This window comes from Taurulus bubalis (genome assembly GCF_910589615.1).
Source record: "Taurulus bubalis genome assembly, chromosome: 8".
Taxonomy (NCBI): Eukaryota; Metazoa; Chordata; class Actinopteri; order Perciformes; family Cottidae; genus Taurulus; species Taurulus bubalis.
Genome location: NC_136596.1, coordinates 17,340,782 through 17,368,623, shown reverse-complemented (window position 1 = coordinate 17,368,623; position 27,842 = coordinate 17,340,782). Strand labels below are relative to the sequence as shown.

Below are 27,842 nucleotides of genomic sequence, written 5' to 3'. Positions count from 1 at the left end.
GCTCTCTCTGCCTGCTCTGCTCTGCCAAGCTCTCACTCAAACCTCCACTCTGACTAGTTTGAATAAAGTTCACTTTAAACTTACAATTATTAACTTAAAAACACAAGTTCACATATCTGTGGTAGCCTATATTTATGATTAGAACCAAGTTGGTTGTAATTTGTAATATACTTTGAATTCTGGTCTGTCCATCGTGAGTGGTCACTTAACTCTTTCTACACAAGTCAAAGCGCTCCAAATAAAATGTCTTGTGTTCAGAATACCGTGACCACCTGACTCCTTGATGATTATCTGTAGTTCTTAATAATGTCCCACAGGCATCACTGCATTTAATATGAAGCCCTGAAGAGAACAGAATGGTGATATCTTGACATGAAAAGCATGGAAACCCCAGCCATAAACAACAACAACAACAACGGCATATTGGCACCAAATGCACTCACCTCACTTTGCAAATAACTCAGCACCCAAATTGCTTCCTATGAAACTTTAATGACTGTCTGTAACTGACTGAGCCCTGAATAATAGAGCAAGGGGTGGACCTGCTTTTTTGCAGCATAATGAATCCTACTGAAACACAGTTTTTAAATGTATAAATAGTAAAATAATTAGACGGAAAAGCGACTTGAAGCAGCTTCTATTTACCCTGACTCCTAAATGTGTTAATTACCCGGCAAATTAAGCATACAAAATATCCAAGCAGCAGTTAGATATTTCTGAGAAGAGTGCTCATCCCAAAACATCTGGAACTTTATCCCCTGCTGCTTCTGCGATTCAAATGAAGGGGGAAGAAGAAGTACTGGATAAACTTACCTATTATTCTCTTTTGATATGCCAATGGTTGGATATTTCCTTCACTCTGATTACAGGCTATCTATAAAGGAGTTTCCTATCCCACTTCGTTGATTGTGCCTGTCCATTGTTCTTATTTCAGTAAAAGTATAACACAATCTTCTTCTGGTGGACGATTCTCAGAGCACTGAGGGGATTCTTGGAGTTTTCTAATGATTGAAAACAAAAGTTTGTCATCTGACCTGAATTTGTATTCTGTTTTATTTCAAGGGGGAAAAAAAAAAAATGTATGTGTGATAAGTATCTCATGTCTTTATACTAATTCACATAGTGAAACACCAGCAACAGAGGTGCTCCACCTTTCACAAAGAAAACCCCATTAAACACAATATTAAGTCTTTGCTCCAGCAACATTTAACAAACTGTCATATTGTAGTCTACCGTTTTAAATATCACTCTCATGCATAAGAAAACAGAGTTCTGCAGTGAAGCCAGTAGTGCATTATAGAGGTGTTGATAATGGGCTTCTGCCTTTTAAATCCTGCGTGAAACAACCACTTAATAGTTCCCTGCAATATTGTCATTTTCCTGCCTCTCAAATGTAGAGGTTCTTCTTTTGCAACTCTTTCTATTTTATTTTTTCATTATTTCTTTATATATAATACATTGTGCACACACTGTACACAAGACTAGGGGGCATAGAGGTTATTTCTTTATCGCAAAAATGTATTCAATGTTGTTGTGCCGAGAATGATTCTTCTCCATTAGGGGAAAAAAGAAGAAAACTAAACGAGTTAAGGCCACAACAGTTAAAATGTTTACATAATCATTTATTTAGAACCAATTAAATACATTGAAAATTAAATGACACACAGAAACCCCAATTTAATTTTTTTGTAAACAGGAAATGGGAGAAAGTAAATTCAGCCAATGGAGGAAACATCACTCAGTCCTGTCAATCATGTCTAGGCCTGGGGAGAAGAGGCCTGAAGGCTATGTCCCAAAACACACACTCGCAGAGTCCTTACGTGTATGTTCATGTATTGCAGGGCGTGTATTTACTTTCTGAACAAACATACAGCAGTTAAACCAAATGTACACACACTAATGCTGAATCACATTTGCATCAAGCTTCAGCACTGAGCTATCTCCAAAGCCACTCCACTGATTGTATTTGGTGATCTGCTCTCAGTTAATTCATTACTGAAATGTTGGCCTCCATGTGGTTATAATGTTTTCAATGTTGTCATCAATTAATGTTCGTGGCTTATCTTTCTATTTTAAATTTATTCTGTTCTTCCTAACATAATGCTCCTGAACAACGTGGTCGGGCAGCAGTATCATCTGTATGAGGACTAGCCTGGGGCATAACAGAGAAACGTGCATGCACTCAAATGAATGCATGGCCAACTACATAAATAAAGCAGAGAAGCTCGAAATACAACACACACAAAGAATGTCTAATGTCTAATGTATGCACCTTCCGCCCAACTAAATTCCTCATCTGTGCAAACATTCCTGGCAATAAACGGTTTCTGATTCTGATTCTGAGAAGGAATATATATATATATATATATATATATATATATATATATATATATATATATATATATATATATCGTTCCATACCAAATAGTTGTTTGCTGCTATACTTATACTATGAATTCAATAGAACCGTTGAAGTAAATAAATAATACTTTTTCAGTAATTCAGGATGTTTGTTTTTCTGTTAAGCTTTTATGGTATGTTTGTTCGTACCTTGTTTGTTCTTCATGTGCAAATACAATTTTAATGAAGCACCTGAGTTTAGCCGACAGTTGTGTGTTTGCGTGAGCGACAGGATGTTGTAAAAACCCTCTACATCAGCTTCATAATGGGTTCTTTAGCATTCAAATCAGTTCAGTGCACCTTGTCTCACTGTAAAACATAAAAGAAACCTGTAAAAGAAAGCATCTAAACTATTGTCAAATACCAGAAAAAAAATCATACAAATAAGCAAAGTCCACAAACTGGAACAGAGCCTCAATCTCTCGTCTCCTGCCATGTACTCTTGGCGGTCGTGTAATGGCTAATTTACCATCAGGATCACATGTTGCACTGATTTACTGAGATCTGTGTGCCATGAGGTATTCAAAAGGTTTTCGTGGATAACGGTAAAGTGATCTCTCAAAACAAAGGCCTCTGACTTTTATCATGTCAAATATCATGAAAGGCCCTTATATAAATACGGGTGATAATCTACAGATGGGAGACATGGTGGCACCCTTTGGTCTATGATTGGAGACGACGTCTCAGTGAGATGAGTAAAAGGTTTGTGATAGATGACTGAGCGGACAAATAAATCTATATCCATGTGTCTGTATTTTACATCGATAGCAGTGAGAATAATCTGCAAATACAGTAAAGTGTCAAAATTCTACTTTTCAGATGCTCCTGACATGTGAGGCAGCGCACTATTTATTTGAAAAGTGTGCTACTATGAGGCTGGGAGGTATTATCTTAACAGAATAGCTCAGTTTCACACATTATAAGGTCACCCCTGCTGTGGTGTTCATTATAGATTCAAAAAATAAATGTATTCCTACAATCCACAGGCATCAGAGGAAATCCTGTTTGACCAAGAATATTACCACGATTTGATATCAACTATTTATCTCATTTATTTCTACCACAAGTGATCTCGTTGCTGATTTCTCTCTCGTCTATGATGAAGTCATGTATTTGTAGATTGATGTCAACAACTTCTTGAAACAGGGCATTTCTTTTTGCATGCACAAGGGGTTGCTGTTGCCACACATTACGACTAAAGCTGTTAATGTTGTGCAGTCAAGAAAGGTGTCTTCCACACTGCTGTGTCCATTGTGTGTCTGTGCAAAGCAGCATGAGTAAAGTATGAAAAATGAGTAAAGGACCACAGAATTACAGGTTTCCCTGTCCCCTCCTACTTAAAGCATGCTTTCCTCTTTCCTCTGCTGCCAGTTGACTGCCCACTTCATAAGGGCCATTGATTTAGCAGCATCTAGACACCGAGAGGTGTTACCTGTTTATCTTTATACACTCCCCCTGCTGCTGAATGGTGTGGATGAATCCTGTTCGTCAACATCACACTTTTATTTTTTACTGTAGTTGTGATTTTTACAAGCAGCTTATAGGGACCCCAAATCATGATTACACAACTTCCTGTCATTTACAAAATTATTGAAATTATTAATGAATGGTGGTTTTGTACCATCCAGCTCCCGTATTTTAATCAAGGACATATTATCCTCATCATGGTCAGTGATATTATAATTGTGTATGATGCCATCATCATGCTGTGCATCCTCATGGTTACCACACATTTCAGCAAGCTTTGGATTATTAGCAAGTAAATTTAAATTAAAAAAACAAATTTACTGAATGTATCTTAATTATAGAACTCATGAACCCCCACCCACGAGCAAGGCATATAGCCTCACCTATTCATATTCCACATGCTATTCATTGAAAGGTATACATATACCTTTCAATGAATGAATTAAATACGTAGCCTAGCCTATATAGTATATTTATTAAATATGTGTGTGTGTGTGTGTGTGTGTGTGTGTGTGTGTGTGTGTGTGTGTGTGTGTGTGTGTGTGTGTGCTTAAGGACGCCTACGCCTTCGAGAGGGGAGAAAGAGACAGAGAGAGGTAGGAGAGACCCAGTGAGAGAGGGGGAGAGGGAGAGAAACTGCATAGAGTGGAGGATCAGGCGCTCAAATGGGTTATTGCGCACACAGCAGGCTGAACTATAGCGGCGACTCCAACTACGACCCAAGTGTGAGGGCGTCCTGTCACCGCGCGTGAAACACTGATCAAGGGGGAGCTCGCGCCGCTGCGGAAAACTTGCGTATATTTGATTCAGCCCTCTAATTAAAGACACAAGTGGAGCTCGCTATGTGGATCGAGTCTGAGGCTGCATGAACTGCGATTATTCCATCTGAGAGCAGTTTAATGTGCACTTTATTCCGGAGGATTACTCCTTCCTACAGTAACTATGGGTAAGTCACTGTGTTCTTAACAATTTACTGACAGTTTCTCCCTCTTGAGGCTCCTTGTAGCCGAAGACGAAAGCTATTACCAGTTTATAGCCTACTGACAGATTTAATAGTTCATAAACTGAATATCTTACATCTAGAGAGTAAGGAGGTCTACTATTTATTCAAGCATTCATTTAAATTACCTGTTTAAGTCAACTTCCTTCTCTGTGTCGGAATATTTCCACACATTCTCTCTCACCTTAGAAGTAGCCAACATCAGACTCTGTTTAATTCTTCATGAGTCTGCTCGCTCTGGTGTCTCAGACATCAGACCTCAAGCTGCTCCTCACGACACCATCTCCTGTTTGAAGAATGAATTACACACATCTTTTTATTTCAACGTCTTTAAACAAACACATTCTCAAAAAACCAAGTCATCCCTTTGATTGCATGTGCCCCACTCTACCCCCAACAGGTTCTGTGATGTTGGACTGGAGGTTATCATGTCTTCTTCTGCAGGCAGCTGTTATGCTGCTGCTCAGCAAGGGGGAGAAGATGTGCCCTGCGAGTTGTCGCTGCGAAGGGAAGATTGTTTATTGCGAGTCTGGCATCTTCCAAGGCATCCCAGAAAACATCACCACAGGATGCCAAGGTCTGTCTCTGCGCTATAATAGCCTGCTGGTTCTGTTACCGTACCAGTTCGCTCACCTCAATCAGCTTATCTGGCTTTATTTGGACCACAATTCCATCAAAGATATAGATGATTTAACCTTCCATGGTGTGCGAAGGCTCAAAGAACTCATCCTTAGCTCCAACAAAATAACTCATCTGGACAATAACACATTCAGCGCAATACCAAACTTGCGAAATCTGGACCTGTCCTATAATCAGCTGCAGTCTCTGCAGCCAGGGCATTTTTACGGTCTGCGCAAACTACAAAACCTCCACCTTCGATCTAATGGCCTGAAGCAGATCGTCATACGTACTTTTCTTGAATGCCGCAGCCTGGAGTTTTTGGACTTGGGTTACAATCGCTTGCGGAGCCTTACCCGCACAACGTTTTTAGGGCTGTTCAAGTTGAAAGAACTTCATTTAGAGCACAATCAATTTTCCAGGATTAATTTCTTCATTTTCCCGCGCCTTACCAACCTGCAGGCTCTTTATTTGCAATGGAACCGCATACGATCCATCAATCAAGGCGTGCCTTGGACCTGGCACAAACTCCAGAAATTGGACTTGTCAGGGAATGAAATCCAAATGTTGGACCCGTCGGTTTTCCAGTGTATGCCGAACTTACAAATACTTAACCTTGAATCAAACAAGCTCAGTAGTGTGCCTGTGAAGGCCGTGGCAGCGTGGACCTCACTAACTACCGTCAGCCTGGCAGGTAACGCCTGGGACTGCAGCCCCAGCATCTGTCCTCTCATGGGATGGCTCAAAAACCTCAAAGACTCTAAAGACATCAGTATGATATGCAGCAGCCCCAAGTCTGTGCAGGGCGAAAGAGTCGTGGACGTGGTGAAGAATCATTCGACGTGTGCGGATGTGTCTCATTTCTTCTCAACCACTTCTCTCATCGTTCTGACTACCACCCAAATTGTGAACATCACAACTCACCCTGACCTCACAGCAGACCCTGGTACTGAGTCCCCTGTACAGAGGTTAACCCCTTCGGCCGGCCGTCCTAGTGCGACACACAGAAAGACTACAGAGTTCACAAACATGAGCTCCACATCGTCTGTCTCCCCTGAACCCCCGACATCGTTTATCCCAGAGCTACACTTTGAACATATGGCTTTCCATAAAATCATTGCAGGCAGCGTAGCCCTGTTCCTGTCAGTGGCATTGATCCTCCTGGTTATTTATGTCTCGTGGAGGCGCTACCCCAACACCATGAGGCAGCTGCAGCAGCACTCAGTCAACCATAAGCGCAGGAAAAAGGCCCATAAGCAGGAGCAGGACCTTAACTCTCAGCTGCAAGAGTACTATCTGAGCTACCATTCCAACTCGGAGACAATGGACTCTTTGGTGAATGAGACGAGGCCGTGCACATGCACCATATCAGGATCCATCGAATGTGAGGTCTGAGCTGCCAACTCCACCTTACAAGGCTATAAGTGCAATTGCTAAGCAGAGGTAAATGGTCTTTCCACAAGATTAAGTGATTTTATCTTTAATGTGAGATGAGAGATTCTGCAGCACTGAAAGAAATACTTGGGGGCTTAGTATATCATTATGTGCACAGAAGAAGGAGATGGGAATGGAGAGATATATTTGGAGCTAATTATCACCCTGACTGACACAAGAACAGTGGCGTGGTCAGCCAGGTACGATCTAATGGACCGCCTGGACATCTGCTAAAGTAGAAGTGAGCCCTGTCGAGAGACTGACCTTATTCTTAGTCGAACTGTATTGCCATAGGACATACAAACCAACAAAGACACTTTATACTTGCTAGTTTTGATTTGTATTATGTATCTTGTAAAGCATTTAGGATGTATGTGTGCATCTTTGAGTGTCTCTGTGTGAGTGTGTTATGGGGATGATCTGATAGACTCCTGGTTTACTGACTTCTGTTTGGAAGAGTTACAGTGTTGCACCTTATTCTCACAATATACTGTTTGTCCAGTTAAACTCTGTTGCATTTGGCCAATCAGTGCAGCAACTAGAAGTAGCACGACCACTATACGTGGGGGAAGAATCGTAGAGAGAGCGTCCAGAGATCTTTTGCATGAAACCAATCTCCTCACTACAAGATGCTCTTCTCTCTCATTAAATGGTCAGTTCTAATTGATGATAAAGTTGCATTTCGGTCATTGTGGTCCATGCTGAACAAACAAACTATATTGAAGTCTAATCTCAGGACTGATGTTTTCCAAACTGTAAAAAAAAAAAAAGCGGTCAGGTCCTTGATGTGTCAGAAGTAACAATGTTAATTTTCATAAAGAATTTTGTATTGATTATTCCTATCATTATGATTATGCATTGTTTGTGTAAAGACATAACACAATAGGGACTAGCCATTCTATGTGATAATGACTGTACAATTAAAAGATTGACTCGACAATTGATGAAACATTGTGTGTGATGAGAATATCGACGACTGGTGCATCACACAGAGAGAAACAAAAATCCCTCTCTAAATCCATGCATTGTGCTCTAGATGTTATACAATTCGTTGGATTTGCTGCTGCATGCGAGGGGAGCTGACATATTTTCCATCATGTTTCTGGTTTTCTGGTTTTCTTCTCTTCTCCATCCTCTTGATAACAGTATTTCATTGTAAACTAGGAGGCCCCTAATATAAATAAGTTTATATGTATTCTCTTGATTTTCTCATACACAGGTTAGCTTTTAGTGCAGGTGTAGCCAAATAAGGCGATGCCATTCTTTGCTTGCACATGAGACACAAAAATATGCCAGTCCAGTGAAGCCAAAAACTAAAAAAGGAATCTCTTTTTATATAACCATGTATTCTCTGTCAGTTCTGAATTATTGCTCCTAAAAGAAAAGAAGAATAGAGGCAGGCTACTGAGAGACGGTGGGTGTTACGGGTCAAGGCGGTTCTGCTATTAACATATCCCTCACTTTGGTCTGTCTTCTCCCCGTCCCCTCCTCCCTTTTCTCGCTGCCTTATTGCTCTTTTCCCCCGGCTTTCTCTCTGTGAGGAGAGAAATTTAACCTCCACCAGTGCACATATGTGCATGAAGGCTGAGGCAGTGCTGCTGCGAGTTTGTGAGAGCTTTAAAAAAGGTGTTTTTCTTACTGTGTGAAAAAAACAATCATCTATTGCTCACCACAGTGATTCCCCCACAGCTGTCAGTTGTCCTTTCAGACCTGTTTTGAGGTTTCTTTAGCTGGTTCACACATCTAGTGTGGAGTAAAGTTTGACTGGTCAAAGGTGGTTCAGATAAGGATTTATGATCTCCCACAATTCACTTTTGAAACATGACTCAGGCTTTCTTTGGCCCCCAGGCAGGCATGGAGGTTCGCTGCCAACAGAATTTATATCCATATATTTAGTTTCTAGCACTTGCATATATGATGAATTTCTCTCGAGGGCCAATGGGAAAATATGTGAGGGCACAGAAAATATGTAATATGTGCACAACAAATGATTTGTTGATCCAATGTTGGCAGATATTGTAATTAGTGTTTGATTTGTCATATAGTGACTGATGAAAAGCAATTCCCCGTGTTTTGAAATCTTTTGGTGTTGTGTAGCTGAGAGGAGAATGCTGATTAGAGAGCTGTGATCTGCATCTTGCAGATCATTATTGAGGATATTTGTTTGAATGAAGAATTGTGGGAGTGCACATTATTGACTTAGTATAACAATGCATAAATATAACTACACTCCACTGGCAAAATCTGAAACACTATGTTCCAAGAAATGAAAAATGTCTTTTGGAGTTAATCGATGTATTAAACCATACGGTACTCCAAGCGGATGAGCAAGGCCAAAAATATCTTGCCTGCAACATCCAGAAATACAGTTTCTGCTTCCTGTAAACACTCACTGTGAGGGAACTTGCTCTCACTGGCAAGCATGACATTTTGATTTACATCTCTTACTGGGGATCTTTTCTCAGGTAACATGCGAGCGACAATCTGCTCATCATTGCCAAAGGTTGAGCCAGAGATTTTAAAAGGTAGGCACACAAAAAATTGTCAATATACCCATGAATACATATTTTCTTTTTATCTGGTTGCCTGATTTCCATTTATGAAAGTATTCGTTCAACGTGTTTGTACATAAGCTTATTTGCTTTCTTGCAGGTAGTTCGATGAGCAGATCAACATCACTCTCTTGTCTGTCCAGTTAGCAGGTTCGCTTAGCTTAGCATAAAGACTGGAAACAGAAGTAAACAGCTAGCATGGCCCTCTGCAAAGACTACAACATATTTAAATCTGCCTCGTCCGTGCAAAAACCAAACTGTAAAAACAAGAAGTTGAAGTTTATGTACTATGCACTATTTAGTAGCCGGGAACAATAACTTCCTGGAGTCTCTGTTGGTTGCCTGGAAACCTCAATGTGAGGACAACACTGCAAGACTTTCTCTACGGACCAAACAAACCAGAGAGTAATAAGTGATGCAGTGTTACCTTTGGACGGAGCCAGGCTAGCGTTTTACTCTCCAAGGCTGTAGCTTCATCTTCAGAGAACAGAGGAAGTCCTTGAAGCAAAGATATTTTGAGAAAAAGCTGTCAGCAAATTAATTGTGCTAATGTTCTATAAATGCTCATAGCTCCTTTCCATGAGCAGATTTCACTATTGTACTCCCTACTGCGTTTGCACTCCCATCCACTGGAAGGGATTTTTTCAAGGATGATTGAGCCAAAGAGGTTTTAAATTGGACAAAAAAAAGCCCACAAGACAGAAAGGAATCACTCTTTCATTCTTTCTTTCTTTCTTTCTTTCTTCAATTCAACTAGTAGCATTACATCTACTCTAATATGAATGTAAGTATACAACATGTAGTACCTTTAAGCCAGGTAGTCAAAAATAATGAGTTCCGGCAGTCAAATTCAAATGATTAGCGTCAGCCGAAAATAGAGTCATTCAAGTGTGAAAGTATTCAAAGATGGTTGGCACAGTTTCGGAGAAAAGTTGACCTGTCTCCTGCCTCCTGCGCTCCAAAACAGAATTTCTATGTTACCCCACCTTTTGTGCAACGCCTGTCACCTGTAAAATTAATTTGAATGCTAATGCTTTTGTTACGTGTCCCAGTGGACCCTCAGAGGAAGAGAAAATTCCCTTGCTGCTTCTTTGTCTATGTCAAAGTGTTGGTGGTGGTCAGAAAGACCTAGAATGTTTTATTTTCTCACTTTCCAATCCATTACTCAGTGGAAACATGGACATGCACAGGATGTTACTACTCGAGGAGAAATTGCTCTGCATTTTTTTAAGCAGTGAGAGGTAGAAACTTCAATCAGTCAACGAAATGATTCATTGTGCGGACGTGTCTGGTCAGTATCTTTATTGCAGTTGTGATTTGTGTCCCTGAAATGATTCCGGTTTTCACAGTAATATAGCTTTCCATTACAGTAGCATGCTTTCAGCGATGTTGTACGACACAAGAACCAGAAGTGAAAAGGTTGCTCCAAACATCTAGTGTGATATATTTCACAAGTTACTTTCTCATCCATATTAAGTGATCCCAGAGCAACTTTCGTTTACTTAATATCAGAAAATCATTTGCAACATAAAAGCAGTTAACAGCTTGACCTTTATAGCTGCATTTTTATTTCCCTTTGACACAATGTCTGCTACATTTAAAGCCTTACTTCCCAGTTGTATATCTTGTGGCCATAGATTTAGAACTTAGATGAAGCGATCTTGGCTCTAACACTGCTGTACGTGTACACTGTATGATGTAACAGTAATATAGTGCTTTCTTTGGAGATGTTTCATTGTTTCTCCGATTTATTTCCCCTGATTTTTCAACTGCTTGGCTTCCCACACTGGGGAAATCAACCAAAAGCCAACAACAATTAAATGTATAAGATTTATAAGCAGTGCACCTAGTCATATTGTTGTTTCCTGTGTGGTAGTCTGACAGTGTGGCAGCGTCCATGGAGAATCGGCTTTAGAGGTAAAAAGTCATTCAGTTCTGTGAAAATATATTTCCTGTGTTTGGCAACCTCACACACACACACACACACACACACACACACACACACACACACACCCCCACACACACACACACACACACACACACACACACACACACACACACACACACACACACACACACACACACACACACACACAAATCCCAACCTGTAAATGTTTTGATTCCAACATACTGCATGTAACAGCAGAAGCACAAACACTGCCATTATAAATGGCTGTAAAATATAGCTCTTATTAAGTTTTTTCTGAGCAGGGACTCCTTCTGACAGAAGTCCCTCCGGCTCAATGCTGTGGGCTCCTCTGCTACTGCATGAATGATCGCAGCATTAGAGCAGCAGGGGCATACAGTGCCACGGTGTTCTGAAACACCCTAATAAAGATAAAAAGCACCAAAACCATCTTTATTACCACAGAGACTCCACAGTGAATGTTGTTAAAGGGCAGGGGGGAAAACAAGTGACACAGGAATGAATGGGCAGCTGATGGATGTCAGATAACTGAGGTTTGACTGAACCCTGCAGCAGCTGGGATTTTCCCTGAAGGGTTTGCTCTGATTTCTGTGCAGCAGATTCTTCTTCAGTTGTTTGTAAAGTGGCGTTGAGTAATCTCTGCGTCCATGGTCCTCAATGACAAGCCAAAGAGCATCAGCCGGACACAGTTGACACTGTCGCATAAATAATAGAAGCACATTTTCAGCAGAGTTTGCTAATTAAAGCAAAGCTTCATCAGCAGAAGTGGATGTATATCACATTTGAAAGGAGTGTCTTTAAAATACTGTTTAATCATTTGACGTGTATTTGGGCTAAATAATAAAATCTCTTGGTCATAGCTTCAGTCCCCAAAAGGATGCAACAAATTGCATTGCTTACTTTTGCCAACGGGGCAGTGGGGCAGTAAAACTCTCACTTGATGACAAATCATTTCAGTTGACAAATCTTATAATGATGAATGATTGAGGTCCTCTGTGTGACTCACAATCACCATTCATCACTATTGCTGTTACAGACATGCCTCCACAGCTGATTTAAAATGCCAGTTATTTTTGTTTTTAGTCCTTTTATCTGAGAGCAGAACAAGCTTTGAATTACAATCTTTTTTAAAGTTACATATGAGAGAGCCTGCGGCGGTTTGACAACAGTGATCACCCTGCTTTTTTTTCTCTTCAAAACAACGAGCCAGAGTGAGAAAAGCTACTTCTATAGAATACATTTCTCCACAACTCAATGCTGCATTTACATTCGGTTCAATAACACACCAATAAGCTGAGGTAATGATTGCTCGTTAACTCCCCAGTCTAATCTATAACGCATGACATTTATAAATAGGGCTTTGACTCCAACACATTTGGCAATGTGCTTCTCAGAGACAGAAGTTAGTGTCTGTGCATCACCGTCAGCATATGATTACTGCGGCTAGAAATAGTGAACCAATGAATAAGCGGTTAGCTGATGAGAATCATTGTCATTGTTGCCTTTAGTGTACTGATTGCTCTTGAAATAATACTATTGATAACACCATTAAATTATGAATTTGTTTGCACAATTGCCATGATTTCAATTTTCATAACTTATGCAATATGCATTTTTATACAGAAATACATCACTGTAATATTCATGCACTCTGTCCTTCATGCAGTCATCTCTATAATAGTATGATAACTTGTGTAGTCATGTGCAATGAGTGTTGTCACAGCAAATTGCTTTGCTTGGTTAGACTAGAAAGACATTTTAACATTTTAAACTGATTTGATTTATTTATCTGCTTTATTCAATGCATGCACGCCATAGCAACAAGAAAGTTGAAATGACTAAGCAACAGTGGGTTTTTAATTTGTTTGTCATTTTAATTGTGTGTTTGACATTTCTATGGCACTAGCCTCTAAAGGACACGTAATGGAGTCTGGAGTTGTATAAATGATTACAGTCATGTTTTAGCATGCAATCGTCTGTACATGACATCTAAAATGTGTATTTGAATTACAAATCCAGCATACGGATAAATAAAACATGCTCATGTAATAAATTCATATATTAGGAGCTGCACTGATCTGCATATTTACAGCAGTATAAAGTTGTTTCTTAAAACATTAAAGGATGAGACTGCTGATATTCAATATTTATGTTATTGTCAACAATTCCCATTAAAACACCACGACAACCAATATGTTAATGCATCGCTCAATACTTTATAACCTCCCTGGCTTGTCTGTGGTTCTCAGTCCCAAGCATATTGTTTTACTATAAGACATCAATCTTCACAAAAGGGTCACAAATGTACACTTTCATTAAAATTTTTTTAAAAAGAACCTTACAATTTCCCATTGCATGACTGTTAATGTGAGATCCCCTTAAAATACAATACCCAGGTTTATCATAATAGAATAACATAAATATGACTCTTCCTTTTAAAGCTGCTGGTATTTAAACAAACAAATATAGCATGTTTGAGAAATCTTCTGTTAATAAAGTCTTGATTAAACAACATGTTTCCCCACAGTACATTTATTCAAGTAAATAATTTGAATACTGCGAGTGGCACATTATTTGCACAATCATGAAATTGTGCATGACAGATGACTGTGGTTGTAATCAACGCACAACATGTCTCTCTCCCTCTACAGGATAAATGTTTAATGCATCATAACAATGCATCACGTCTATATTACTGTAAATAAACATGGGAAATCTAAGATTTATAAATAAGATGTAAGAACACTATGCACATTCAAACAACTGGTCATCTCTATAAGTCTATAACCGTATACTCTCATCTCATTTGTGCAGCGAGTCATTAAAACACTCATTAAACATCTTGATGAGGATTGACCCATGCAACTGCTCGAGCATAACACACCTTATCACACATAAACACTCAGCAGTGCTTCAACTGCAACATAACAAATGAGACCAAATGTTACTCTCAAAGCCTGGTCTGTTTATCTTGACTCATGACCAAATCCAAGACACACAAAGTTTCCTTTTTTTTTTTATCCAATGTGTCTGGCCGGGGGAAATATGAGCCCTGGTGTAGATGAGAATCTATACCCTGTAAATGACAAGAAAGACATGGAGCAGTGAACCTCTATGAACATTTGACTGCCTAAAATATAAAGATTTTCTTCAAATAACAACTGGGTTATGAAAAAGACATGCATATTCATTTAGTTACAGGTATTAAGACCCTGTGGTGCAAACTAAAGCACTGTTATTTTGCTGGTGTCACCTGTTTTATAAAAACTGCATTGTTTGTAACTATTCATCTGAGAAAAACAGCCCAGATTGTGTGATCCTGCCCATCTAAACCTCACTGAACTGTGTGATATTCGGCATCTGTGGGTCTTAAGTGGAGCAAAGCATGGGCATCTCTGCGTGGAGTTCACAGTTCAGTGCAAAATCACAAATGAAAAACATTTAGCATCCTTTTTCGACTTCTTTCTCTCCATCACACCTGACTTGTGTCAAAACTCTTTGTTTTCCTTCCAGTTCGAATGGGCAGCTCTATTCAGAGCCTCAAGCCACCCACACCATCCATTTATCTGGATTGATGGTGTGTGTGTGTGTGTGTGTGAGAGAGAGAGAAGTTTTAGACCTTCAGGTAATCATGTGAGGTCTATACTTGATGTCTTCTGACTTGCCTTTGCTTCCTAACAGGCTTGCAGTTTGATATAAAGTCAAAGTCAGGATCAGACTATGGTTAATAATGAGTTAAAGCCGTTCTAATCAATATTTTTTTAAATAACAATGGCTCAAATGACTGTGTAATGTGAATGGTTGCTCGTAATGATAAACCCACAGAGGACTATCCTTCGATTCTGCAGTTCCCAGCAAAACCATTGTTTGGGTTTTATGGCCCAGGACTTCAGTTCATTCTCAACACGTAACCTGTTTACAGCTGCATCCATCTAAAACCGACTCTACGTCACCTAATTGGACTTAGATGGACTTAAATTTACCAAGTTGAAACACACCTGACTTCAAATGGGTGTTGTTCTGTACCTGCTGGATGTGTAACACATATGTATTCGCCAACATGTTAGCCATATGAACTTTATTGATCTGATGCATTTACAAAAAAGTGCTCAGAGTCTGTTAGGTTGTCATTTATCTTCCTGTCAACAATCTGCCGCTTGTGATCACTTTGTGCCTACATTTGATCAAATATCTGCCCAGTTTTGTAATACAACGCGCAGCGTGAAGGACTGAAAAAATGTGACTTTCTTTCACAGCAGCCTGAAAAACACCGACCCTTATGTGACATAGCGGTGAAAATATATCGGTTCTCCTCACAGCGCTGGGATAAGCTGGTCATCTTACTGTTGTAACATGGCATGGTGTCGTCAGAGTTTATTACAATATGAAATCATAACAGAAAGTTGTCTGGGTCCAAAAAACAGAGTCCCAGTGGAGACTCATCTGGTTCGGTAAACTATGACACACAGTCCAGTTTTCCATATCATGAGTTTATTGTTGTGTACAAACTAGTTATTCCAAATCATGTTATCATTAAAGATACATTATATTTATTACATAGTAGATGTATTTTAATTCATGTTTATGATTAAAAGGTCAACAAGGTGATAAACTGTCAATCTTTTGTTGTGCTTCAGGTGCTTCTACCAAGTGACCATGTTACTTGTTGTTTTTATACTTTGATAACTAATACACTTTAAAAATGTGTAACTGTTCCTTTCAAATTTGGGATACACTTAAGGTGAGTAAATGCCAACACTGGATGAAGCGTCGTCCCATGTTGTATAATAACAGGAGTGCTTATATAAAAGCTTTGTGAGACTGAGTGTCATGTTTTTATGACTGTCCAGAATGAACCATTACTGCCTGACTGCAACAAAGTCAAGTTCCCTCATTTGTGGCCGTGACGGACCACAAGGACAAACAGCATCAAAAGAATGCAAATTCTATTGCAAACTATTGTTGGTGCATTGACGATAATTGCCGTCAGTCTATGAATTATTGTGTTGCTATCAAGCATGGCCAAGCATGTACTCAAATCCATTCAACTGAGTTTCTTTTCTGCAGGAATCATTTTCTCCAAATTAATTTCTTGTGTGCGTGTGTGTTTTTTTTGTTTTATTGACTGAGGATTCAGACAATAAAGCATAACATTGTGCTCATTTTCATCACCAGTCTTTTTCCATAACACAGTTGGTGAACAAGGCTGTTTTTCCAAGAATATTTCTCTTAATTTGTTTTTTTTTAATAGAAAAGACAGCCTTGATATACATCATTATGTTATAATTCCCCAATGTGTGTGGGAAATATGATCTATCGTGGAAGCAGAGAGGGGAGAGAGATCTGAAGTTCTTTTGCAGAGAATACAGTTTTCTATCCCACTCCTGCAAGCGGAGCTTAAGGGGCCGCTGGTCTCCATGGACTCTCTCTCTGTGTGCCAGACTTCACTGGGTTTAGCACAAGAAGCACAACTTATTGGATTACGGGGTCCACCGTCTATGCTCATACTGCTGGAGGCTGTGTATGTGCGGGGGTATAAGTGGGTGGGCAGCTTGTGAACCGAGGGTGGGATGAAGTAGTAAATATACGATAAATTCCCATTTACTTTCGAATTTCATATGCAGAATTTCTCATAAAGCCCTGCCTTTTCATGTTCAGAGGTTAGAAGTTGAAACGGACTACTGTAAATGAAGCAGGACCGTCAGGGCTTTTTCTTGTTCATGTGGGTTTACCACAGGAAGTGTTTTGTCTGCACGGGCAGGATAAGGTTTTGGCAAACATACTTGTTTAGATGGACTCTTTGCTGATCATAATTGTCCATATGCGGACAGAGATTCACAGTGGCAGTGATTTACGGGAACAAAAACTGGTGCTTATTTTAAGTGTAACCCAGCTCATCCTTGTCAGATTTCAGCTTAGGTTGAGTGGGATGTTTTCAGGCTCATTTGCCCTCATTTAGGTAGTATTTTGTTTCCTTGTTTAGTACTGTAGATGCAAAAAAATAAATTATGTTCATGCTGCACTGGTTTCAAAATCATGAAGACTAGGAATGAAAGCATACTGAAGTAGGCAACCATTGGGATTTTGTCCTGCTGTGTCCAGCATCACCCATGCATGCTTTGAAGGTAGCTGTATCCTTAGTGGGTTGCTTACAGGGGAAATAATCACAGAAGCTGGGATGAATCCTTGCATTTTCCGCTTTATTATTTATTCACCTACCATGGCGCATGGAAAACATACACAGCAGGAGCAGGTGAAAAAACACTGATCGTATGGGAGTAATCGCACCAGTGTTTCCAAATAGAACCAACACAACACCTTTAACTGGCAATGCAGCGCTACCACTGACTCATTATTGCATGGTGTAACCATTCAGGTATGTTTGTGATGGGCATCTGTGAATAACAACTGATTGTTGTAAAGGAGACAAAAAATCAATTTCACTGTCAAAGTGGACATTTAATTGCAGAGATTCAGGGGGTCATGAATATAGTGTGTGGGCCAGATTGTGCTGGCTGGATTCCACTCACGTAGCTCTTTGAGGGGCTGAGTGACTGCCTCCCTCTGCCAGAAGCGCCATCCTTGTCCCAGTGGCGTTCCACCTTAAAAAGATGAATATATGTGCCCAACCGGCTGCCTGACATTGACACACCGTGACTCACGTTGCCGTGCTATTTCAGTATGGCTGCTGGCAAGCCTTTTTGTAGCCTCTCCCCGCCCTGCTTTGGTCATTTGTTTGTCTCCTTTGCTCAGCTGTTTACTTGTAATTTGGACATCTGTCAATGTGGTTTGTTTGCTACCCCGTGGTGTGATTAGGGTACCTTTGCCAAATCTGGGAAGATGGATGGGGTTAGAGTCAAATCTTGGCTGCAAAGACGAGACAGAAGTTTGTCTACCTCACATCAACCAAGTTTAGTGGGATAATTAAGGTGTCAAAAAGGCTGCTGTGTCATGGAGGTCACAAGCGTATGCAGCATGCGTGATCACACTCTCTCTCCTGCGGTCTTCATGGTGGTCTTTTGTCCCAGAACTGTCTGTTTGATCTTGTCTTGTCCTGTCACACAGTCTGTTCAGTGCAGTGCTCCGGTGCCAGAAACTCGTCTTAAACCTTGGGGGGGAACAAGTGGGGCAATTAACCACCTGCTGGTAAAGCAGCTCACCGCATAGTTTCACACACACCCTGACATTTGCATCACTCATGAACATATTTGTGGACAGATTCATAGATGTGATGTCACTCATGCACACTGCATGAAGCCCAGGTTCACAGCTCGCAAACACACAGCGTGGAACACAAGAGGATGTGGGGTGGTGCTGCTTTCAAATGTACTCTCTGATCTTGTTTCTTTTTAAGTGTTACTAATTTGTTCGTCTCTTTAATGAACATTAATTAATTATTATCAGGATCACATTAACCCAGCACTTAGGTTTCCTCATGGCAAATGGCATGCTCCATACTCAAATCACCTAATGTAAACTCTCACGTTTTGTGTCACCTGCCACAGTGAGGTTTTGCATTTTTAAACAGATGATATCTGGAGCTGTTTAACTCCAATTACAAATTTGCATATTACCAAATCATTCATAGCTGATAAGAAATTGTTTTTTATGGCTAAAACTATTTGTGATTTATGTGACCAACTTAATCATCTAATAAAGGTTGTATTTACTGACTGAATGGTGAAGTCGTTGCGCTGCATTTTTCAGCTCAGTCACCACCTTGGCAGTGAGGTACAAATCAACACACAGCTCTTTGTTTACCGTCTGTCAGTCGCTCTGTTTTCTCGGGTGTGTCAGGAGGGTGTGTCAGGGAAGGGAGGGAGGAAATAGAGCAGCGCACAAAAGAAGGTAAGTCACTGTTCAACCACCCGAAAGCAGAACTGCATACCAAACGTTTTTTGGGAGAAATCAATTGAACTACATCCAAACCAAATATAATTATATTAACACACAGGAAGTCATGATATGCATTATGAAATGACAGATAATTGATATGTTTAACGTAAAAAAAAATGCAGCGCAGCAAAACAGTTGTTTAACAGCTCTGGCAGGTAATAATTCACCTCAGTCATAAACTGCTGCACATAAGCTTGTGATTAGAAAACAAATCCAAAACAGATCTTCTATTTCCTATTTGGTTTTAAATTATGTTAAACATTTCCAACTCACAAAAAACTGTGTCCTAAAATATAATCTATTTGAAGGAGGTTTTAAACGTTCTAGACTCTGAGAGTGGCCAACAGGTGCACTATGGACAGAGAGGGTGTGGCCATAGTTACTGCTACTGAGTTTCACCTGAGAACAAAATAAGCCAGCTCCACCAGTACTGAAGCCCTGCCAGGTCTCCAAGGACATACTTTTACTTTGGATTATTCCTCAACTTTAAGGTATGTCAGAGCTTCTTTGTTTTTCTCTACTTGTTTGATCTTACCTATGCTTGTTTTACATTGATATTCACATTTGTTCAAGACCTCACCTGCTCTAAAATAAGGAAGCAAATCAAGAGCAGTAAATGTTCCACTCCAACGGACATGTTAGAGTTAAGACAAACAGCTGTGTTAGAGAGCTAGATGACAGAAATCGTTCCCCTGTCCATTAAATTAGAGACCAAAGAAAAAGCCTTCAAAGTAGATAGTCACCGGATATATATTCTCAAAATTCTTCACTTTATGTTGCTTTCAGGTTAATAATGGAGCCTGTCTTCACAAGCATGAGGCTAAAGGTGGCTGTGCTGTTTCTGCTCACAATTCAGCTGAAGAAAGGTGAGTCTAATTTTATATCTCAGGAATGTGTTTTAGGTTTCAGATAAGTAAGACCGAAGCTAATACACTGACAGCCCATTTTCATGAGAAGGCTTAGGTATTCTGATCATTGAGAGCAAAATGTATATGATACATAACTGGTGTTTTTTCTGTCTGGGCTGTGACTCACACAATGCACTGGCCAGTCTGGCATGCTCTCAGCTGAAGATATGACAGTAATACCACTGAGTGAATTGCATTTCAGACAATCAATGCACCGTGTACATACAATGTGGGTGGCTGACGGGCACCCTACATAACATTCATAGCTCTTTCTTATATGAACTCCTGTGAACCTGATGTTTGTAAAGAAATAGACAGACGCCATCGTCCCTAGTGGAGGAATTACTCTTGGGCTTCATTTTATTTCGTACTGTAGAGTGAAAGTATAGAACACATGCAAAACTCTGAGCACTTCCAGGCCCAAGAAAAGGTGCATAATTTGAATATTTGCAGCTTTTTGTGTCAAGCTTAGTGACTGCTTCTCCACATGGAAAACACATTTTCCGTAGATCCCATGAGAGGGCTTTTGCAGTATAAACATTTGACTGACTAATTTGAGCTTGTTTCCGGACATCTGCCATTTACATGCTTTCATAAATACCTCTGACGTAGTTTGCTTTGTGGAATTGAAGTGCGTTGGATTTTATTGGTCTCAAAAGAGAGGCTGGTTTGATTTATGAACATGGTCCATTAACACATTTAGTGAAGGTTAATTACCTAGATGGTGAACATAAATTTGCTCCAGATGTCTGAGAAGCTGAATGACAACATTACCAAGATAAATCGATTGGATCTGTTGAAACACGCTGAAACTTAATAACAATCAGCATTGAGTTATTTCTATAAACACCAAGCTATTGGCAATCATTATAGTCCATGATGGCTGTAAACAATGAGTAAGCAGGGTGTGTTTCAACCCATAGACAGCTTTTAACTGCCACTTGTCAAGTACATTTTTCAAGTGGGTTCAGTTTTCATCGTCATTTACCCATATATTTACGACAACTAATGAGCCTCAGGAGTTTTAAATTAATACACAAATCATTTTCTTAAAAATACCACTTTTACTTCTATTCCAGCTCCAAATCCTCCTCAGTTTGACTTAAAATGCCACTTAGTCTCAGATCAGCACCTACTCCACTCTGAGACTGTTTACAAGCACAAGCCCAGAGCTTAAATTGGAAAAATATATATGCAGTTGAGGGAGAGATCATTTTTTTTCTGTCTATTATATGCATGTCTTTTGGCTTGGGTAGAACACTATGAAAATCTGACAAATCTGACGTGAGTTTTTCTGACCCATCAGATGTGACGGAGGCAATGGAAGTGACATCCTCAGGGCCACAGACCATTAAAAAGGCCCAGGGGGAGACAGTCAACCTGGGATGCACCTACACCCCCGCCATTCAAGACACGGGAGAGCTGGACATTGAGTGGTCTAACGTCAGCCCAGACATGACACAGAAAGACCAACTGGTAGGTGTTTGAGGACTGGGACAGAAGTAAAACCTGTCTGGGAGGTTGGACCATTTACTAGAGTAGAATATCCATTAAACATACAAGAGTGGTGAATTTGTTTTTACTTTTGGGCCCCGTTAGTGGGAACACCTGCTTTTGAAGAAGTGTTCTCACTCAAACCCATCTTTGCATTTCAGATCTTATCACATACAGGGGGCTTGATGCAGCACTACGGCGACTACGGGGTCTCCAAAAGGCTCAAATTCATTGGGGACCCCAAGCAGGGAGACGCTTCCATCTCTTTCTCTGACGTGAAACTCTCCGACACAGGCACTTACCAGTGTAAAGTCAAGAAGGCGCCGGGTGTTGACATGAGAAAAGTCACTCTGGTGGTGATGGGTGAGGAGGATTTTTTCTTTACTAGTTTTACCTGTTTGTTTTCTCCGCCCTCCCATTCTTCATTTCAACTGCTACTCTCCTACACGAGGAATGTGAAGGCTCTCTAGTTTCTCTTCATGTCTCAGTGATCTCACCTGACCTCTTTAGCCATACCTCACGTTGCTCTCCTCCTTCTCACCTCTAATTCTCCCACAATGAACTAAAGCATTGAGTGTTTATTTATTTATGTATTTCACTAGTTCCCCCATCAGTGCCAAAGTGTTGGGTTGAAAGCGGAGAGGAGAAAGGGGGCCCAGTCTCCCTCCGCTGCAAATCCTATCAGGGATCCAAACCTCTAAGTTACACGTGGAGGAGAGAGAGCGGAGGTGCAATACCATCCACTGCAACCCAAGGTGAGGACATAGCCAGACAAAAAAGGCTTTTCTGTATTGCTTTCATGATGCTGTGCTTGTATAATATACTTGTACTGAGTGTTCTCTTCTTCCATTAAGACCCACAGACCGGGGAGCTTTTGATAAAGAACCATACAGACAGCAACATTGGAAGTTACGTGTGTGAGGCACAAAATGCTGTCGGCAGAGGACAGTGTAAATATGCACTGAATGCATACAACCGTAAGTCATCGACTAACTTTACTCTTAAGTAGGCTTACTTAATACTCTTGCTTCTTGTCATGCAAGTTGTAAAATAACATGCAAGCCTCTTGTTACAGCTGTCATACAGCTGCACTTGTCTGACCTGAAAACACTATGTCCTCTTTTGCAGCTACCAATAAGACGGGTGTCATAATTGGGGCGGTGATTGGTGCTCTCTTGCTGCTGCTGCTCCTCTTCCTTCTCATCTGGCTCCTAATCTGCTGCTGCCATAAGCGTCGCTATCAGAAAGAGGTCGCAAACGAAATAAGGTATTGTACCTGAGCTGAAAACCATTTGAAACGTCCATGAAATAGTCTAAAATCTGACGAGCATATGATGCAAACATGTGACCCGGTGACTTGTTTTCTCAGGGAGGACGCCCAGGCCCCGGAGAGCAGACCCAACAGCAGACCCACCAGCAGAACCTCCAGTTTACGCTCAGTGTTGGCGTACCGCACCCACCCTGGGGTGCACTACAGCTCTGTGAGGAAAAACCTGCCCAGTGTCAGGGAATCAGGCCCCAGTCCCATCTACTCTAGCGAGAGTAACGGCAAATCACAGCCAAGTACTGCAGGGGGAAGCCGTCCTTCCCTCAAATACGACCATCAATTTGGATTCGCTGTGTAACTTCAATCCAAATGCCTGATAGACATTTTTTAATTTTTATTTTAAAACTTCGCCTTCTGAAGTGGGACGTTTTACTTTCAGTAAAACATATTAAATTGTAAAAAACTCAATGTAAAGTATGTATATGACAAAAAGTTCAATATATCTACCTGAAGAATAATGTGGCGGGAATTAAATCTTCGGGGTGAGCCCTTGTCCAAAACAAAAATGTACAACTGGGTGACTCATAATGCACTGGAGTATCACTGCACATCACCGGTTTTCATTGTTACACTGATTTTGCTAAAACTGTATGTAAAATGTATATATCGAAAGACTTTTATTTTTACTGGTGCCTTTTTTTTGTATTACTTTTGTTTTATTATGTGGACAATTAAACATTTTTAACTGAGACATTGATGAAGAGAGTATTATCTAATTCAGGGATCGCTGAGCAGCCAGATGTGTGTTTTATTTCTTTATGATATCTGGGCTGACACAGCACAATAGAACAACATTTAAAACACACCTCCCACTCCGAGAATGCAACCATCTCTCGGAGGGAAAGATTGAAATTAATGAAATCAGGCATTTCGTTTTGACTTTCAAAATGAGTTATGACTATATCAAAATAAATTATCTATATGGTCAGAGGTGCAGTTTAATTAAAAACTTAATTAGGAATGCATTGAAAACGAAGATGGTGCACAACTAGAAGTTAACATCCAGAATTTGGTGGATTAACATGGTCAGACAAACATTCTGTCTGTTTTCATAAATTGGAGACTGATTATTTTTAGGGCCCCTACTTCGTACGTGGATAACAAAGTCATCCAGATTACAATGTTGGTGATTTGACGTGTGTGTGTGTGTGTGTGTGTGTGTGTGTGTGTGTGTGTGTGTGTGTGTGTGTGTGTGTGTGTGTGTGTGTGTGTGTGTGTGTGTGTGTGTGTGTGTTTATGGCTGCATACACAAGGACCCCTTGCGGTTTGGTTTTAACTTTTATGGAGACAGAATATATGGTGTTTAATTTTATATTAAATAAAGATTTTTTTCATTTAAACACTAACATGTATTACATGATTAACTGCAGAACTCACTTTGCTGAAAATTGTGCATTAAAACTGTTAAAAATTTGTTATGGTTTACTTTTCAACACAGGCTTATGAATACCTTGGTAGACAATGCGGACGATGCACCAACTTCACTCGTAGAATGTTTAACAGTCATGAAGGGGCATGGAAACATTGTGGAGCACAAGAATGAAATTACACCAGGAACACAGCAAACTGAGATTATGAATGCAGCAATTGCCTCATTGCATGACGGGGCGGTTCTCAACACACTTACCACGCGTAACCACAATCACATGATCAGCACTCAGCCAATCATATTAATGCAGCTCACAGGTTCAACTCCCAACTACTTCAGCCTTTATTTCAAATTAAGAGTGTACTGCTGCCCAAGATAACTGAATTTGCAAATCGATCCTCAAACTGCTTTCAAGGAACCAAGTAGCTGGATTAGATCAAAATTAGATAAAGCTTGTTCGTCCGAATTAGTTAAACTACAATAGGGCCAAGGGCTATTATGTATAAATATAGATTCAAACTATGAGCTACTCATGACTGTGAAGTAAATTTGTGCATTTGCCTCCTGGAATTGTTTTCATTTGCAGAACAAAGCGCTGCAAAATTGCCTTTTATGTATTGTATGTTTCTCCCCCATTTTAGGCTCAGCAGTTAGTAAACTATAGTTATTACTCAAACAGCTAGTAGTTGGAGTGCTAACCTGCAGCCACGCTCAGAATCCAGAGTCAGCATCGTGTCTCCGGCTCCATTTTGAGACAAGCTCTCTTTTAGATGACCTTTTCTTGAGAAGTTGACGAGCAGCTCCCACAGCACACACAACATGTTTACCATGCATGTGCCTCTGCAGTGTTTGCCTTTGTCACCTGTTTGCTTCACATGGAGACACATTTAAAACCATGTCTTCATCTTTCTGATTACTCAATTCAAATGAGTAAATAAATGCATATCCATGAGAAGAATCAGTTCTCCGTCTACAAAAGCATGTTTATGTGTGAACACAGGTGTGTGCTTTGATCCAAGCATGAGCTGGGGAAACAGATACAATCATGTATTACATGATTGAACTTCTCACAGTGTTAGCAGAGTAATTAATTCCCCACTGCCGAGTGTTCTTTTACGTCTAGATTTAAAGAGTTTCTTCATCGGCTTTTGTGCTAAAAGGCACCGTCTGTCTTTGAAATTTGGCTTTGGATCATCTAGGACTGTTTGGTATGAAAACAAGTTATTACAATTTGGATTTAGATAAGTTAAGGTGTTATTCATATAGAAAACCAATGCAGAGTACCATGGTCAGTATTAAATGCTAATGTGATTAAGATAAAACAAGAAAACCAACGTATAAATGAAAAATACACATTATTATTTAAGTCAATGTCTTGTTAAAGTCGTTCTACAAAGTCAGTTTCCTTGACTGTACAAACTTTGGGTATATGGTGGTGCAAATCGAAAGGCTCCTCAAGGTGATTCACAGGTGATTTGTTTTTCTTATCAGGTAAATAGGTGTGTGTGTGTGTGTGTGTGTGTGTGTGTGTGTGTGTGTGTGTGTGTGTGTGTGTGTGTGTGTGTGTGTGTGTGTGGTTTGGTGTTTGTAAATAAGTGGCCGAGCCGCAGGAATAACCATTTGCCTGCAGAGTCCGGTAGAGTGTGGTCTGTGGTTTGGCTGAGCTGTCATGCTGCGCTGATTGACATACAGTAAAGTCCCCGGATATTCATAATGGGCACATATCCTGAACACCCTGTGTCAATGCAAATACCCGGTCACCACTACCTGTGGTCGTAACTGATGCAAATCATATCCAATGCTGATATATATATATTTCCCAGTCAAGGAACACGTAAATCCAAGGACCTTGCTGAGAGCATTGTGCAGACTAGTTCAAGCTGGGGATAAACAAAATAAACACAAAGGATTCTTCTATTGCAGCAAAAGATATTGAGTCAGACAAAGTATTGTGATGACTAGCAGGCACAGAAAGTGTAAGCAGAACAATTGAGAAGGATTCAGAGGGATGAAAAGCCTCATCCAACCCATGGGACCTTTGTTTGAGGTAAAAATGGAGGTTTCTTAAACTCTAATTGTTCTAACCTTCTTACCTCAGTTGCACTTCACTTCGTTTTGCATTTGGCCACCAAAATTGTAGATTTTACATGTATTATTAACCATAATACAGATTAAGAATACATATTTTAATTGAGCCTATTTAGATCGTTTGTATTTCAGAAACTAAATGTGTAAATGTTTTCCCCCAGGCCACATCACCAAAGTGAAATGAAGAATCCTCTGGTTTGGAGTATGTGTGTATAATTGTTTGTCTTCTCGTCATCTGTTTGAACAAAGCAAAACACGTCAGAGCCACACTGTGGAATACGTTATTCTCATAAAGATTGCAGATGTGTTTGTGATAAAGAATATCATAATGTATGCGGCTAATAAATTGGCCCTCTGGGTAATGACAGGTCTGTTGGCCGTCACGACAGTCTTCTTTAATGTCTACATCTTTTTGATGAGTCTGTGGAACTACAGGCAGAAAAAGAAGTGGACTCCCAGTGAAATCATCATCCTGGCTCTGTCGTTAGCCAACGTGGCTCACCAGCTGGTCTGTTACTTCTGGATGACCATGGATGAGGTGGACAGTAAGTGCCGCATCGCCGAGATGCCCTACGCTGTCATGCTGCTTTTAATCTACAGCCTCAAGTTCACCATCATGTGGGACACGAGCTTTCTCACTTTTTACTACAGCACAAAGCTGGTGAACACACCAAATCACTGCTACACACAGATCCAGGCTGCCATCCTCAAACACGTGAGCTTAGCTGTGTTTCTCATCCCTTTGTGCGGCTTGGGCACTTGCATGCCGATGCTGGTGGTCTTTCACTCTGACAACAACACCATTACAAACCAAGACTGTGGGGTTTTAATGCCCGACACCGTCTCTGGCAAGGTCTACGAAGCCATGTATCTGATCCTCGCTGATGTGCTGCCAGGGGTGCTCATGGTGAAATGCTGCATCTCCATCTCCGTCCACTTGGCAATCCATCTCCGCCACATGAAAGCCAGCACCAACGGAGCTCACCGTCCAAAGCTGGGCTCCCAGATGAGGGTGATCCAGATGGCTTTGTCTCTAGTGGCCGTCTTCATCCTCTTCCTCGTGATAGACCTGTACGTCAACTACCAGATATCGGTGAACCACGAGAACATCATCACGCTCACGTTCTTCTTCATCTCTATCTACACGACAGTCACCGCCATGGTGCTGATCTATGGAAAAAAGACTTTCTGGAAAGCTCTGATACATGAGTTTAACATCGGCCTGGATGAATATCCGTGTTTTTCTTGTCTCAAGGTGCCCGAACAAGAGGCCAAACCCAGCACTAGTGCTAATGGTAAAACCTGAGAAGCTATCTTGTGCTGAAATTAATTATTGCCTGAACTTATTTAAAGCTTTGAAGT

At 40.4% G+C, this 27,842-nt stretch overlaps 3 protein-coding genes across 3 annotated transcripts; all 3 read left to right on the top strand.

The window, feature by feature from the left end:
* Positions 1 to 5,275: 5,275 nt before the first annotated feature.
* On the top strand, positions 5,276 to 6,880 carry lrrtm4l2 (leucine rich repeat transmembrane neuronal 4 like 2; the record flags this gene model as incomplete). The annotated part of the gene is made up of 1 exon (XM_079222168.1): positions 5,276 to 6,880. One exon carries the CDS (start codon positions 5,276 to 5,278, stop codon positions 6,878 to 6,880), a length of 1,605 nt encoding a protein of 534 aa, XP_079078294.1.
* A 12,864-nt stretch (positions 6,881 to 19,744) lies between these two features.
* Positions 19,745 to 23,712, top strand: vsig8b (V-set and immunoglobulin domain containing 8b). Its single transcript, XM_079221703.1, has 8 exons — positions 19,745 to 19,785; positions 20,081 to 20,160; positions 21,509 to 21,678; positions 21,858 to 22,059; positions 22,299 to 22,451; positions 22,551 to 22,673; positions 22,825 to 22,963; positions 23,066 to 23,712. Exons 2-8 carry the CDS (start codon positions 20,088 to 20,090, stop codon positions 23,319 to 23,321), a joined length of 1,116 nt encoding a protein of 371 aa, XP_079077829.1. The 5' UTR covers positions 19,745 to 19,785; positions 20,081 to 20,087; the 3' UTR covers positions 23,322 to 23,712.
* Positions 23,713 to 26,841: 3,129 nt separating this feature from the next.
* tas2r202 (taste receptor, type 2, member 202) lies at positions 26,842 to 27,786 on the top strand (the record flags this gene model as incomplete). The annotated part of the gene is made up of 1 exon (XM_079222907.1): positions 26,842 to 27,786. One exon carries the CDS (start codon positions 26,842 to 26,844, stop codon positions 27,784 to 27,786), a length of 945 nt encoding a protein of 314 aa, XP_079079033.1.
* Between the last annotated feature and the right edge of the window lie 56 nt (positions 27,787 to 27,842).